A 17,146-nucleotide genomic window follows, 5' to 3' on the forward strand; every position below is an offset into this window, starting at 1 on the left:
AAAAAAAATGTGCCAATGCATCTGGTGCAAATGGACCCTGAATCACATTTAGACTGTTGAATTTGATGTAGCTTGTACAATGTATACAACTGTGCGGTCATAGAGGGATGCACAGAACAGTAGCCACAGAGAAGCCGAACCGAAGCCTAGCCTGCTAATAAATGGAGTGAAATCACTGTCATTAGTGTGGCTAGCAACTCCATGTCCTGCACTGCATTGGCACTATTGACCAACCTCGCTAGAATGTACATTTAGTAGGTGATCCACTAAACAGCTTTTCTGTTTGGTTTGTGCTTAATGGGCTGCAATGAAGATGAGCTCGGCTCCTCCAAGGGTTTGCTAGTAGTTATAGTAATTTACTTTCTTGATGCTGTGTGAAAATTGGCTTTCATTTGCAGCCTGTGTTAAAGGTCATGTCATTATGATGGAAGAGTTACTGATAAAGCAATTTAATAAAAAAAAAAGTACTTATCCACCTGCAGTTCTTTTCCTCTATTAAAGCATTGCTGAAAATGCTCTCGTTCCTACAACCAGAGAAAAAGGCAGATGTAGGGTTAAAGAGGCACTCAAGTCATAAGAAAAATCTGTTTATAGGCAGCTGTTATGCCAACTCTTGTCCAGTACACCAGGTCCATGATACCAATAGTATCTTCCTTGCAGTATGGCTACTTTACCCTGAAGTCAGGGACTCCTAAGGCCACATGTATTTCTCTAGGCAGTTAAAGACGAACTCTAGGTATATATAAAAACAATAATTAATGCAGCTTTGTAGTCGGTTTTGCATCATTAAATTTATTTTTAATGCAAGCAGTGTAAATACCTGGCTTTGACCCGATATTAGTCCCTGCACAGCAGGGCTGGACTGTGGGAGATAGAAGTCCTTGACCAGCAGGACTGGAGTGTGGGAGATAAATGCAGAAAAAGGAGCTAATCTGTTCATGTGCTGATAAGAAGCATGCTGATAGTGGGAGCAAGCAGAGTGATAGACAAGACAAGCTCATCGTGTGCTGCTTCTGTTTTAACTATTAGCCGCCCAGCCAATGGCCGAATGGCGGCGCGCAAAAGCCATTGGCGTTCTGGGTGGACGCCATATGGCGTACTCCCGGGCATGCGCAGTTTGCGCGCCTGCAGAGCCGCGCAGCGGCGCAATCTGTCACCGGCTGTGTACCTCAGACACGGCCGATGACAGATCTGAGTACCGGCCCCATTGCTGATACCATGTGACCTGCTGTAACCAATCACAGCAAGTCACATGACAGTTGTATACAATGGATGGCTTCATTCATGCCATCCATTGTATACTAGTGTATGTAGCTGTGATTGCTCACAGCGCTCACATGCACAAGCTGGGCTAATCACAGCCCAGCTGTGTCATGTGATTAGCTGTGGCCAAATCACAGCTAAGCACAAAAAAACAAAAACAAAACCCCTGAATGAATCGATGTCATTTAGGTAAATGCTTGCTTATAGCAAAGTAATTCTTTGCTATAAGCAAATTGTGTAAAAAAAAAAAAAAAAATATTGATCACTTCCCCAAAGTAGTACAATGTTACTATGGTAACATTGTACTAATTTGGTCATAGTGAAATATGAAAAAAATCATTAAAAAAATGTAATAAAAAATTAAAAATAATTAAAAAAATGAAAGTCTTAGGAGCAATGCTAAATTTTAGACAACAAAATCCTAATTAACAAGAATTCCAACTGCAGGTGAGTCTAATTATTCATTAAACGGGTGTCCAGCAGACAGTTGATTATAAAAGGGTGTTACTTAACCAAGAAGCCCTCTTCCCATTTAATGCTGTCAGCAATGGTAACACATGGAAGAGAAATGTCACAAGGCCTGAGAAAGAAAATAATTTCTTTACACAAGAAAGGTGGAGGCTACAAGAAAATCAGCAAAGCTTTACTTATCAGTCAGAATACTGTAGCAAGAGTTATACAAAAATTTAACAAAGATGGAACTGCAACCATCTCACAGAGATGTCCAGGCCATCAGCGGAAGTTGACACCTCGACAGAAGCATCTTTTGATATGAAGGTTGCCATGCAAGTTCACTGCAGTTAGCTAAAGAAGTAAAAAGCCAAACTAGGGTGATTGTTTCCCATGACACAATACGACGTACAATGCAGAGGAATGGCATGCATGGGTGTCGTCCATGAAGGAGGACTCTCCTAAAACCCATGCACAAACAAGCCCACCTAGAATTTGCTAGGGACCATGCTGAAAAAGAAGATGACTACTGGGACACTGTACTCTGGAGTGATGAGACCAAGATAAATGTTTTTGGAACTGATGGCTTCAAAACTGTATGACGCTGCAAAGGTGAGGAGTACAAAGAAAAATACATGGTGCCTACAGTGAAACATGGTGGTGGCAGTGTCCTTCTGTGGGGCTGCATGAGTGCTGCTGGTGTCGGGGGGCTGAATTTCATTCATGGTATCATGAATTCACAGATGTACTGCTCTTTATTGGCTGTCGCTCACTTTTGCAACATGACAATGATCCAAAACACACATCTAAGGTCACTGTTGCATTTCTGAAGAATAACGGGGTGAAAGTGATTCAGTGAGATTGACATAACCTGGTCTTCCCAGACGATGACTGAGAACAATCCATGACACTGGCAGGTCTCAGCTTGGCAAAGGGGGCAGTACAAGATATTAACTCTGCAGGGTGCCCAAACTTTTGCAGACGCCATTTTTTTGTTTTCTGTTATTTTGAAAGTGTAAATGATGGAAATAAAATCTAACTTTTGTTGACATATTATAAGAATGTCTAATCTGTAATTTGATGCCTTTTGGAGATTTTTCCATCTTTCCTTGGCTTCTTTATGCACATTAATACAAATTTTTAGCTGCGGTGCCCAAACTTTCGATCCCCACTGTATACCATAGTTTGTAGACGCTCTAACTTTCACACAAACCAATTAATATACATGTATTGAGATTTTTTTTTACCAAAGACATGTAGCAGAATACATTTTAGCCTAAATTTATGACTAACTTTGAGTTTATTGGATATTTTTTATAACCAAAAGTAAAAAATACTGTGTTTTTTTCCAAATTTTTGGTCTTTTTTTGTTTATAGCGCAAAAAATAAAAACCGCAGAGGTGATAAAATACCACTAAAAGAAAGCCCTATTTGTTTGAAAAAAAAGACATAAATTTAGTTTGGGTAGCATTTCAGGACTGTGCAATTACAAGCTGAAATAGCACAGGGCTGAACAGCAAAAAATGGCCTGGTCAGGAAGGGGGGTAAATCCTCTGGAGGGCAAGAGGTTAGTATTTGCAGAGCCACCATGAATAACCCCTGTGGTTTGCCTAATATGTTTATTTCCCATGATTGTCAGATCCATCTAGTGGCCATAATGGGGTATTTTTCTGAAATATCTTAATCAGGAAAATACCACATCACGATCACTAGGCGGAACTGACGAGGAACAAAACATATTGGGCAAATCAGAGGGATTATTTGTGATGGCAATTTTTTTCATAAATAGACCTCTACGTTTCATAAAAGTTCTACAATATTTACTAATAAAACAATACAAGTGAAATTTTAACATTTTAATTCTTTAATTCTCTTTATTTTTTTGTCCCTCCGATTATGATTATGTCAATCATTTCTTTGCATTTGTTGTTGTTTTGGTGAGATTATTTTCACTGAGATTTCCTTTTCTGATGGCTTTCTCTTCTTTCTTCAAAACCTACAAAAATCAATAAGAGTGAATCAGTTGGTGGCATTGCTTTTAGATTCAGGTTTTCTTATGTTATGTATTCATTTATCAAGTTTGAAATGTAGTTTTAAACACTACTTACAGTGCCTTGAAAAACCACAAAGAAGAATGGGCAAAAATGTCCCTCTCTAGATGTGCAAAGCTGGTAGAGACATCCCCAAAAAGACTTGCAGCTGTAATTGCAGCAAAAGGAGGTTCTACAAAGTATTGAGTCCGGGGGGCTGAATACTAATGCACGCCACACTTTTCACATATTTATTTGTAAAAAATTTTAGAAAACCATTTATCATTTTCCTTCCGCTTCACAATTATGTGTCACTTTGTGTCGGTCTATCACATAAAATCCCAACAAAATACATTTATGTTTTTGGTTGTAACATGACAAAATGTGGAAGATTTCAAAGGGTATGAATACTTTTTCAAGGCACTGTATATCATTAAAGGCTAAATTCACCTTTAAGGGAAAAATACTAAATGCACATTTTTTTTGCAGGAAAAAAAATGCGCATTGTTTAAATTTTTCCCAAGAGGAGTTTGCAAAGTATTGCACCCGCAATCAGTGGATCAGTGGATTGTGGCTCGTTTACAAAGCTGGAGGAATGGACTGTGAGCACACTGATCAGCGCACTCATAGTTCACTGAGAACTACAAACCATCTGCTGCATTGGTAGATGGGACTTGTAGTTAATTAAATCACCAATTTTAAATGTTACAGCACCTGTGGGAGAGAGGAACCCCCCTGCTGTCATAGGGAGGAGGGGTGCTCAAGGTATTAGGGTGGGGCATGGAACTTGTTACACCCTAAATATGGGAGTAATATGTAACATGTTCCAAAGGTGTAATATCTCTTTCCACCAGGTGCTAGGGCACTGCATCCTCACTTGTTTTAGGCACTGGGATGCGGACCAGTAAGTGTTAGCCTTCATTCACATGGGAGGTCTGCATTATATTTAAATGCTGAAGAAATGAAGAAATTAATCTGGAAATTATATACAAACTTTCTATGTCCCAGATCAGCTTTTCCTGTGTTTAAATGTACCTGCGCTTACTAGACATGAGCAATTTGTTTCCTTATGAATTGAAATTTGGGCAAAATTTTCATTATTTGGATACATTAGTTACTATTACTATTAGTAACAAATTTAAACAAATCGGAAATCAGTTATAATGAAAACAACAAATGAATCCCTGCTGAAGTTTTCCTCACACCAAAAGAAGAAAGGTGATGGGAGGGGGGCTCCAGCTGATTGACAGCCTCAGCTCTGTTCCTGTGTGAAGGAGGGGGGGGGTGTCTTTTCCCTCCAACCAGTTCTCAGAGCTCTCGTACAGTGTGTAACTGCAGCTCCCCGCCCCCTGCTTTGTGATTCTGTGAAAAATCCTTTTCATTTCTGGGTTTTACAAGGGTGTACACGACAAATTGCTGTAAATAAACAGGTACAACTTAGGTAAGAGGAATTATTTCACCTCCCTTTATCACCTGAGGCCAGTCACTTCACTGAGTATATGTAAGGGTTTATAACCACTTTAAAGCATCCAAAACAACATACTGACATAACAAATGAATCTGAATCTTCTAAAATAACTTCTGAAAATACAAATGAATTTGGAACACTGAGTATATCAGTGGTCTCCAAACTGCGGCCCCTTGCTTGCTTTTATCTGGCCCTTGGAGCACTATTTATTCCACTAACACTAATGGATTCCTCCCAGTGATACCAACGATGGGGCACCATTCCAACCAATGACACCAACGATGGGGCACAGTTCATCCCAATGATACCAAGAATGGAGCCCAATGACACCAATGATGGGGCACAATTCCTCTCACTAACACCAAAGATGGGGCATTGTTTATTCCCACTGATGCTGGGACATTTTCTGGTGTGGCCCCCCTAAAGTCTGAACAACAGTAAACTGGCCCTTTGCATAGAAGGTTTGGAGACCCCTAGAATATATGAAAGGAATTCCAAAAATGATTCACTTATCAAATGAATCCAAAATGAAACAAATGTTTTTGTGGTGCACATCTCTAGCACTTACATACGTTGAAAGTATCTAATCTGTCCCTGGATGCACACAATTCTATTTTCTCTAAACATAGCTAAATGAAGTGCCCAAACACAGGTAAATGCACAGTGAAAATGATACCATTTAAAAACTGATTACATGCATTTATATGTGTTTAGAAATGTCCCAGAAATGTATAGCCTGTATACATATAGGTGAAACTCGAAAAATTAGAATATTGTGCAAAAGTTCATTTATTTCAGTAATGCAACTTAAAAGGTGAAACTAATATATGAAATAGACTCATTACATGCAAAGCAAGATAGTTCAAGCCGTGATTTGTCATAACTGTGATGATTATGGCTTACAGCTCATGAAAACCCCAAATCCACAATCTCAGAAAATTAGAATATTGTGAAAAGGTGCAATATTCTAGGCTCAAAGTGTCCCACTCTAATCAGCTAATTAAGTCATAACACCTGAAAAGGGTTCCTGAGCCTTTAAATGGTCTCTCAGTCTGGTTCAGTAGGAATCACAATCATGGGGAAGACTGCTGACCTGACAGTTGTGCAGAAAACAATCATTGACACCCTCTATAAGGATGGAAAGCCTCAAAAGGTAATTGCAAAAGAAGTTGGATGTTCCCAAAGTGCTGTATAAAGCACATTAATAGAAAGTTATGTGGAAGGGAAAAGTGTGGAAGAAAAAGGTGCACAAGCAGCAGGGATGACCGCAGCCTGGAGAGGATTGTCAGGAAAAGGCCATTCAAAAGTGTTGGGAACCTTCACAAGGAGTGGAATGAGGCTGGAGTCAGTGCATCAAGAGCCACCACACACAGACGGATCCTGGACATGGGCTTCAAATGTCGTATTCCTCTTGTCAAGCCGCTCCTGAACAACAAAAAATGTCAGAAGCGTCTTACCTGGGCTAAAGAAAAACAGACCTGCTCTGTTGTTCAGTGGTCCAAAATCCTCTTTTTCTGATGAGAGCAACTTTTGCATCTCATTTGGAAACCAAGGACCCAGAGTATGGAGGAAGATTGGAGAGGTACACACTGCAAGATGCTTGAAGTCCAGTGTGAAGTTTCCACAGTCTGTGTTGATTTGGGGAGCCATGTCATCTGCTGGTGTTGGTCCACTGTGCTTCATTAAGTCCAGGGTCAACGCAGCCGTCTACCAGGAGATTTTGGAGCACATCATGCTTCCTTCCACAGACGAGTTTTATGGTGATGCTGACTTCATTTTCCAGCAGGACTTGGCACCTGCCCACACTGCCAAAAGCACCAAAACCTGGTTCAATGACCATGGGATTACTGTGCTTGATTGGCCAGCAAACTCGTCTGACCTGAACCCCATATAGAATCTATGGGGCATTGCCAAGAGAAAGATGAGAGACATGAGACCGAAAAATGCAGAAGAGCTGAAGGCCTCTATTGAAGCATCCTGGTCTTCCATAACACCTCAGCAGTACCACAGGCTGATAGCTTCCATGCCACGCCGCATTGAGGCAGTAATTGCTGCAAAAGGGGCCCAAACCAAGTACTGAGTACATATGCATGCTTATACTTTTCAGAGGTCCGATATTGTTCTATGTACAATCCTTGTTTTATTGATTGCATGTAATATTCTTATTTTCTGAGATTGTGGGTTTGGGGTTTTCATGAGCTGTAAGCCATAATCATCACAATTATGACAAATCACAGCTTGAACTATCTTGCTTTGCATGTAATGAGTCTATCTCATATATTAGTTTCACCTTTTAAGTAGCATTACTAAAATAAATGAACTTTTGCACGATATTCTAATTTTTCGAGTTTCACCTGTAAATTGCAGTAAATAGGACTCACTTGGGTGGTGATGGCCAGTCACCGTTCAATGAGCAGGCTGGAGGAGGAGCTGCAGTGAATAGTGACTGAATAGTGTTGCCACCCTCTGGCTCTACATAGTGGAAGGGGCACATGAATTAAAGTGTGCATGAACACAATCAGCAATATCATGGCAGGTAAAACCATTTACAGTTATGTATTTCAGATGTGCATTTCGCTTTTTTGCCAGGTGTTCCGTTTCGCTAGCCCAGCTGTTCATATTGTTTCTTTTATTACCTTCTTTGTTTGAAATGATCAGGATGGTCCTATTGTATTTCTGACAGTATTTTACACTCTTCACTAAACCTGATACCCGTTTTATAAACAAATGGTGAGAGATGATTAGCACAGTCGAGGGCCCAGTGCCTGCATTATAACCATTTACATACACAGAGAGTCGGGAAATGTAAATAATGGGGATCTTTGGCTTAGTGTAAGCTAAGAATAGAATTCTTTCTCTGACAGCAAGCAAAATAAGAGTGCCATGTGAACTGAAATTTAAATTGACCTGGTGCCTTGTGCATACTAATATTCATATTTATTTTAATACGTAATGTGTATGAAAACTCCAGCAATACATTTCTTTTATTTAGTCCCTTTTGGTCCGTTAAATATACAATTGAAAGTGTTTTATAATATTTGTACAAAAAAAAAAAAAAAAAACTGTTCGTCCAGAAATCTTGTGAGCTGATATGTTCCTGTATTCTCTTCCTCTGGACTGTTATCTGTTGACATTACTTCCTGCTATCTTTATAGACTACAAAACACCTCCCCTGTTATGGAGAAGACAGGGAGGTGTTATGTAGTCCTAACACACACCCTGTCCTAGGGTGACAACACTGCTTAGTAGAGTTGTTCACCCTAGGACAGGAAATACGTTAAAGGCAGGGTTACCAGGTTAAAATAAAAAAGCGTGAAAAAAAGAAAACAAATGCAGCCACCACATGTAGGGACTGGTAAGCTGCAATACAATGTTTTTGTTCTTGGGTTTCTTTGGCTTTTAAAGTGACTCTGTTGCTTTCCCACCTACCCTAGCATCTTCTTCTTAATGTTCAGTGGGGAGGGAAGGATAGGCAATTATGTAACCACTGTGACTGGTTGTCACAGTGGTCACATGATCGGAAGCCGGTCCTGCCAGCTCCTGATGTCTTCTCAGGACTGAGAGCAGTTTTTGGCAGCTCGATCACTGAGCTGGGAGCACATAGGGAGCATGCTCCCAGCACATAAACATTGCCCACCCAGTGACACATATGTGCGGCGTGGGAGCCTTAAAGCCCAGCTTTTTAAAGCCACACATATGGGTTACTGGGGTGTAAAGAGGTTAAAAGAAAAAAGTCCAGCAAAAGAACACTGTTCATAGATACCTGTCCCACCAGCCATTCCTGGAATCTTAAGTTTTTTGTAGAGCCAGCCTGCCTACAGAATCCTCAGATTCAATGTACTTCCAGGTGTATCAAACTTCTGTACCACTACCATGCTGCGCTACCATCTGCTGGCTCCTATGTCACTGTATTCCTTAGTAGAGAGCATTAGGAACAACGATGTATGGTGGCGGACACAATTTGTGAAGATGCTTTGAACAGCTTTGCATTGCAAGATTCCAGAGGAAAAATAAGACTAGGTAGTGTTCTTTGTAGGATTTTTTTTTTTGATAAAGGTGACCGGTTGCTTTATCCTATCACCTCCTCCCTTGCAGAACATACCTTTACCCCGTTCAGCTTCTGGGTGCAGTACTTCTGAGTATGCAGAAGCATATGACTTACAACATGTGACAGTGCTGGCGCCTGGTGATTGGCCTAGTGCTCCGTGTTTCACTTCCAAGACCAGTCAAACTATGTGCTCACCTTTACTTTAGACCTGGCCATAGGTCTATATGTGCCTCCCCCTCTGGGAATTATATCCAGAGACATACAGCTTCTCCAAAATCACCAACACTCCCCTCATGTAGAAAAACTTGCTATAGGGTAAGTCTTCAGCATTGAAAAGTCTCCTCAAAGAGGATTAAAAAGCCATTATAGTGCTTAACTATAATAAATCCTTAATTTTATTAAAAAAACTATAAACTGCACTCACATTATGCAGTGGACCAACGTCTGTGCACATAGATATCGAGCGTCCATAAGACAGGGGTGCGTTGCCCCCTTAAGATAATCCAAATATAAGCATCACACTGTATCAAGGTGTCTTGTCCAGTGTAATGATGTCACAGCGAGCGTGGGGGCCATTCAATGGTATCAATTCCTTCATCCTCCAGGAACTACCTGCATACTCTCGCCACATGAGGCCAGGCATTGTCGTGCACCAGGAGGAACCCAGGACCCACTGAACCAGTGTAGGATCTGACAATGGGTCCAAGGATTTCATCCCGATACCTAATGGCAGTCAGGGTGCCATTGTCTAGCCTGTAGAGGTCTGTGCGTCCCTCCACGGATATTCCTGGACCATCCCAGAGCATCACTGACCCACCACCAAAACGGTCATGCTGAACGATGTTAGAGGCAGCATAATGTTCTCCATGGCTTCTCCAGACCCTTTCATGTCTGCCACATGTGCTCAGGATGAACCTGCTCTCATCTGTGAAAAGCACAGGGTGCCAGTGGCAGATCTGCCAATTCTGGTGTTCAATGGCAAATGCCAATTGAGCTTTATGGTGCCGGGCAGTAAGAATAGGGTCCACTAGAGGATGTCGGGACCTCAGGCCACCCTCATGAAGTCTGTTTCTGATTGTTTGGTCAGAGATATTCACACCAGTGACCTGCTGAAGGTCATTTTGTAGGGCTCTGGCAGTGCTCATCCTGTTCCTCCTTGCACAAAGGAGCAGATACCGGTCCTGCTGATGGGTTCAGGACCTTCTACAGCCCTGTCCAGCTCTCCTAGAGTAACTGCCTGTCTCCTGGAATCTCTTCCGTGCTCTTGAGACTGTGCTGGGAGACACAGTAAACCTTCTGGCAATGGCACGTATTGATGTGCTATCCTAGGGGAGTTGGACTGCCAGTGCAACTTCTGTAGGGTCCAGGTACCGCCTCATGCTACCAGTAGTGACACTGACCCTAGCCAAATGCAAAACTAGTGAAAAACAGTCAGAAAAGATGAGTAGAGAAAAAAATGTCAGTGGCCTCTACCTGTAAAACCATTCCTGTTTTGGGGGTCATCTCATTGTTGCCCATCTAGTGCACCTGTTGTTAATTTCATTAAAACCAAAGCAGGTGAAACTGATTAGCAACCCCCTCTGCTACTTAACTGACCAGATCAATATCCCAGGAGTTTAATTGACTTGATGCTATACTCTGAGTAAAAAGTATTCCTTTAATTTGTTTGAGCAGTGTATATACGTATATATAGACAGTCTACAAGAGGATGAATAGAACTCGCCCTGCGCCTTCTCCATATTTCCCGAAGGAAATAAAAAAACCATTAAAATAATTATGAATGAGGGAAGGACAATAAAAAATAAAAATTCTGGTTATAATTATTTACAAAAATAAACTCTCAATACCTATAAATGCTGATGCATTTTGAGGGGGATCCTCTCTTCATGAGAACTTTGGCATATATTAACATAAGGTGAAGTTAAAGTGTTACTAAACCGAGGACCCCGCATTTGCTATATCTGGTCTCCCACAGTACACAGAACATGGAAATGCAATTATTTTAGTAAATATAAACTGCTAAATACCTTTTCTCATTAGCAGTATATAGCAGTCTTCTGACTTCTATCAGTGTTAGGCCATGCACTTGTTAAAGCTTGTAGGAGGAGTTTTAATTGTCCCCTGTTTGTCCTATAAGGGCTGCATAACCCCTGACCTTCTGTCTGGACAGTGCTGATTTGCCCTGTGCTGATCACATGCACCCTCGCAAAGAAAAAAAAAATTATCTAGCCACACACACTAAACTGAGCATGTGCAGCATGACTCCACACAATATGTCTTATCAGCAGATAAGAGGGGGGCACTGGAAGAAGGGGAGGATCAGAGAAGACAGGATTAAACAGTCTTTTTACCCAATGCGGAGGACTAACCCCTTAGGTTCCACAGTGAGTATAACATGCATGCATTACTGCATATACAGTCTGCTTTTACTGTTGTGGGTTTAGTTAACATTTACAGTGTCACTAAATTACATTCTCCAAAAATAATCCATATACATCCACAACTTATTGGCCCTGTAATCTATTTTCATTAAGTCATTTTCTACTCATAGTCAGCCTCCAACAGAAAGTCGAATCACAGCAGCAACAGTAAAAAAAATACCTTTTCTCATCAGCAGTATATAGCAGTCTTCTGACTTCTATCAGTGTTTGGCCGAGCACTGGTTAAAGCTTGTAGGAGGAGTTTTAATTGTCCCCTGATTGTCCTATAAGGGCTGCATAACCCCTGACCTTCTGTCTGGACAGTGCCGATTGGCCCTGTGCTGATCACATGCACCCTCCCAAAGAAAAAAACCTTTCTAGCCACACACACTAAACTGAGCATATGCAGCATGACTCCACACAATATGTCTTAGCAGGAGATAACAGGGGGGCACTGGAGGATCAGAGAAGACAGGATTAAACAGTCTTTTGATACAATGTGGAGGATTAACCCCTGAGGTTCCACAGTGAGTATAACATGCGTGCATTACTGCATATACAAACTGCTTCTACGGTTGTGGGTTTAGTTAACATTTAGTTAACATTTACATTGTCACTAAATTACATTCTCCAAAAATAATCCATAGACATCAACAATTTATTGGCCCTGTAATCTATTTTCATTAAGTAATTTTCTAGCAGCAGCAGCAGCAGCAGCAAAAAAAAAATTATTTTGATATTTGGTGGAGGCTGAGAGAAATAGAAAGTATGAGTTAAGAATACATAAATAAAATGTTACTGTAAACCAGTTTATTGTCACTGTAATATGCAGATTGTAGGCTGGAAGGGGTTAATAAATAAAAAAATATATACGGTATACAGAAAAGAACTATATATTCACTTTAAATCCCCTGTAATCACCTCTGAAAACATTTATAGAAGATAACAGAAAAAAAAAGTATTGAATGCTGAAAAGAATGATTTGATGGTGTAGTTTGGACTGTACACTTTTAAAAAGAAGGACAATTTTGGGGCAGCGGGGTGACTGCATTACTTGTGTAAATGTGGAGCAGCAAGTCTTTGTAGGTAGATAAAGCCGCCCTTACACACAGCTGTCTTCTACGAGTAATGTGCTTCAAAATTACATTAGAAAACTATAATTGTGCGCAAGACTCCTGCAGAGGCAACATAAAAGAATTTGTTTCAAGCACAGCAAGGGCGATCGCAGGCTACAAACACAGTTTTACTTTGATGCGCTCTCCACGTAAGGATAATTCTAATTCTAAGTCAAGCTTTGAAATGACTTTGTATTACGTGACAAAATGATGAAGAATCTAAATTCGACTGCAGTGTCTCCAGGATCGCGTAATCAAGCTGTGAAAGAATTATGCTGCGGGCTTTCCTCGGGCTACAAGGCAACAGATAGATAACGCTTATCAGCCAGCTCATCTGTGTCATTGTCACATTAATATCGTATGACAGGGTGAATTGTTAAAAGGGATAAAATAAGCTACAAGGCTAAAAATGTTATGCTACATAATCCCAGGGAATTTAGAGCTTGATAAGGAAGATCTTAAGAGATGTGCAGTTTTCACCCTGCCTCTAATTTGTGGGATTGCGCAGCAGGTTTGGAGAAATTAAGGGGCCTGCTTATTAATATCTCAAATCAAAAAAAAAGATTACCTTTATAAACCCATCATAGAATTCTGTAACAATTCATCTGAAACTGTAGTGTATTTTTATGGTTCTTAAAAAATGGAAAGGTTCAGTCAATCCATAAGTGGTTTTTTAATTATAGGTGGGGCCTGTTGTGCTGAATTAGCCACTGGCTTCCTAAATGTATTGGATCCTCTAACATAGCGGTCCCCAAACTGCGACCTGTGAGCTGAATGTTGCTTTTTTTGCCTTTATCTGGCCCTTGATATGAGGCATTATTCCTCCTCCTGACACCACTGATGGAGCTCTATTCTTCCCACTGACACCAGTGAAGGGGTACTGTTCCTCCTACTGACACAAGAGTTGGTGCACTATTCTTCCCACTGACACCAACAATGGGTCACTATTTCTCCCATTGATACCTATGAAGGAGTACTATTCCTCCCACTGACACCAGTGAAAGGGCACTGTTCCTCCCACTGACACCAATGACAGTGCACTATTCCTCCCACTGACACCAACAATGGAGAACTATTTCTCCCATTGATACCTATGATGGGACACTATTCCTCCCACTGACACCAATGATGGGGTACTATTCATCCCACTGACACCAAAAATGGGGCAGTATTGCTCCCGTTAATACCAATGATGGGGAACTATTCTCTATTCCTTCCACTGACAACAGCAATAGGGCAATATTCCTCCCACTAATACCAACGATGAGGTGTTATTTCTCCTTCTAGTGATCACAGGTGCTTTATATTTTTTTTTCACCTCCATTGACCACCAAGTCTGAGCCATTGTTTACCCCCAATTGCACTGGGTCATTTTTTAACCCCATTTTCCACAGCCTGTCCACCCCCCCCCCCAAGTCTGAAGGATAGTAAACTGACTCTTTGTTTACAAAGTTTGGAGACCCCTGCTGTAATACTAAAGCCAACCATAGACAGAGTGATTGCCCTACTAACACAGTCAGTGTTGGTGGGGGAATCCCTCCCATGGAGCTATTGTGTTGCTCCGGCAGAGAGGCAGGATGAGCTGTCACCGCTGGGAGAACACAGTGATTACTGTTGGAGGCTATAATAACCACTAGCAATAATCGCATGTAAAGTATGGCAGGCTGGTTGTACCCAAGATGATCAATTGATCAACTTGGGTACATTCAGCCTGCCCACTCATGGTTCAAATCTCGGCCGGTCCCTGCTGAACTCGTTGAGATCCGAACCATCTATGGCCAGCTTTAGATCTCCCTATCAAATTTCCTGACTCCTTTGCTATCTGCCTAAGAGTTTTGAGGTCCCCACCTATCTTGTGTGTCCCAATTCTTTCTATTAAATACTCCATAATACAAAAAAAAAATGTTTATATATATATATATATATATAAATATATATAAATCCTATATACAAATACAAAAAAAATCCTAAAGGGAGAGTAGAGTAGACGTGTTTCAAAATGTCCACAGCAGGTATGTACACCTCAAAACTCAGTGGGAATCTCACCAGTATAGTCCCAGAGACATATAATGAAAAAGTTCCACTTCTCTTTCCAATGCTAATACAGTCTGTCCTGACTGGAGTTCTACTTATTGACTACAAATACTCTTGGAGTATTTTGTTTTCTACAAAAGTGAACTAGCTGTGGCTACACACTACGGAAAAGTAGCAGTAAAGCACAATTTCTGTGCTGCACTACTTCCCAAAATGGATAGCTAGCATTCATAATAAACAAACATGGCTGCTTGATATACTAATATGATAGTTTCTGATTTTCTAGTCATAATAATAAGTGGGTGAAAATTACTGCAAACAGCAAATGGCAGAAAGGAGTCACAAGCACAGAGCATGTTCACTTTGAATATGTCACTAATGGTCTATGGGGAAATCCTTACCACTCTGAGTGATGTCCAGTGGATTTAATAGACATAATAGAAGTGACACATGGGAGGAGATTTACTAAAACTGAGCACTAAGAATCTGGTGCAGCTCTGCCTGGTAGCCGATCAGTTTCTAACTTCAGCTTGTTCAGTTAATTTTGGATGACAATACCTGGAAACTGATTTCTAGGCAGAGTTGCACCAGATTTTGTACTCTCCAGTTTTAGTAAAAAAAACCCATGGCATCTGATAGCACCTGTAACTTGTTTATTAAGCAAAACATAGAAGTCAATTACTCCTATAAGGACCATGTCACACCAGCAATCCTGTCACTGGAGAAAACTTGTCTACTACGAGATCACTATGCAGAGTAGATAAAATACTTACCAGTTTCCATGCATTGCTCCATTGTTATTGCCTTGAAAATGCTGAAGGATTTCACTCAACAGCAAAAGCTCTCTCATAAACCAACGACATGGAAGTAGGTGAGCATTTTTTCTGCTCTGCATGTATTTATTTATTTCAGGTACTTATAGAGCACCGTCAATTTACGCAGAGCTTTACATATATATTGTACATTCACATCAGTCCCTAACCCTCAAGGGGCGTACAATCTAAGGTCCCTAGCTTACATTCATACATACACATACTAGGGCCAATTTACACAGGATCTAATTAACCTACCAGCATGTCTTTGGAGTGTGGAAGGAAACCGGAGTACCTGGAGGAAACCCATGCAGGCACAGGGACAACATGCAAACTCCAGGCAGGTGGTGCCGTGGCTGGGATTCCAACCAATGACCCTAGTGCTGCCAGGCGGAAGTGCTAACCATTTAGCCACTGTGCTGCATAGCAATACTCTTCTTGGTCAACTGTCGCCAGCAAGAAGATCACTAGTGTACTAGGACCCTTGAGCAAGGACTTAAAGAAGAAGCTGACTCTCTAAACCATGTTTGCAGCTGGAACTTGAAGCCTCCACAGCTGGCCACTAAGGGAGGTTTTTGCCCAGAATGATCGAGCCATATACCAATAGTCTCACGGGAGTCTGGCACTATCCAACAAACACAATGTCATGTTTTAGGGCTCTGTGTCAAATGTTAAATAGCTGCTGGAACCAAGGGTGGACTGACAACTCATGGGGCACCTGGGCAATAGGGGATCATGGGGCCCCTGTGTTCCTGCCCAAACTCAAAAAAGCCTATGAAAAAGGTACCAGGGGCATCTCATGGGGCCCCCTACTGACCCCGGGCCCTCAGGCAGTGCCCGAGTTTCCAAATGGTGAGTCCGCCCCTGGCTGGAACATATGGAGGCATGTCATCCCCACCATCTCTGCCTGGTGCATCTGTCCATCATTTATATCTACAAATGCCCTATTTCACCACTCCAAGTTCCATTTCAGGCAAGACTTAGTTACCTCGAACAACAAAGAAAAATGACATACAGACAAATATAAATGTATGCTTTGTTTTTCTTTCACATGCAGTCATTTATAAAAAAAAAGAAAACATATAGAAAATTGATCAATTAGATGAATCAATAAATACTAAAAAAGATGTGTGAAGAATTAATATACTTACACACATTAGATTATGATGTCCGCTAAAATAAATGAATTCATAAAAAATATTAAATATTAAATCAACCTGGTTTGAATACAAATGTACACTGGAAAAAAAACAATTACAACTGACCCCAAATAAAGAATACTTTTCTGCTATGTATACTCATCTCTTAAAAATCACCTGAATTCGATGCTCTATCATTTCACAAAAAAGCCAGCACATTATTAGTTATATTTTAAAAAAGGACAATTTAAAAAGCAAATACTTTTTACAAATTTTAGATGAGTTCTAGGGACCACTAGATGTCCTCAGCACACCTGCAGAAATGCGGTACCCAACAATTAAAGCACGTTGTTACAAATAAACTACA

At 40.8% G+C, this 17,146-nt stretch overlaps 1 protein-coding gene across 1 annotated transcript in view; it reads right to left on the reverse strand.

Moving 5' to 3' along the window:
• Positions 1 to 3,554: 3,554 nt before the first annotated feature.
• The window catches only part of LOC149451143 (coiled-coil domain-containing protein 63-like), a 150,760-nt gene continuing 137,168 nt past the window's right edge, over positions 3,555 to 17,146 (reverse strand). Inside the window, exon 15 of the mRNA XM_089690928.1 lies at positions 3,555 to 3,709. Coding sequence (XP_089547054.1) covers positions 3,623 to 3,709 — 87 coding nt within the window. The 3' untranslated portion in view covers positions 3,555 to 3,622. The remainder of the gene's footprint in view (positions 3,710 to 17,146) is intronic.

Source organism: Staurois parvus, unplaced genomic scaffold (genome assembly GCF_062004578.1).
Source record: "Staurois parvus isolate SC_StPar_1 unplaced genomic scaffold, SC_StPar_1.0 ptg000548l, whole genome shotgun sequence".
Lineage (NCBI taxonomy): Eukaryota > Metazoa > Chordata > Amphibia > Anura > Ranidae > Staurois > Staurois parvus.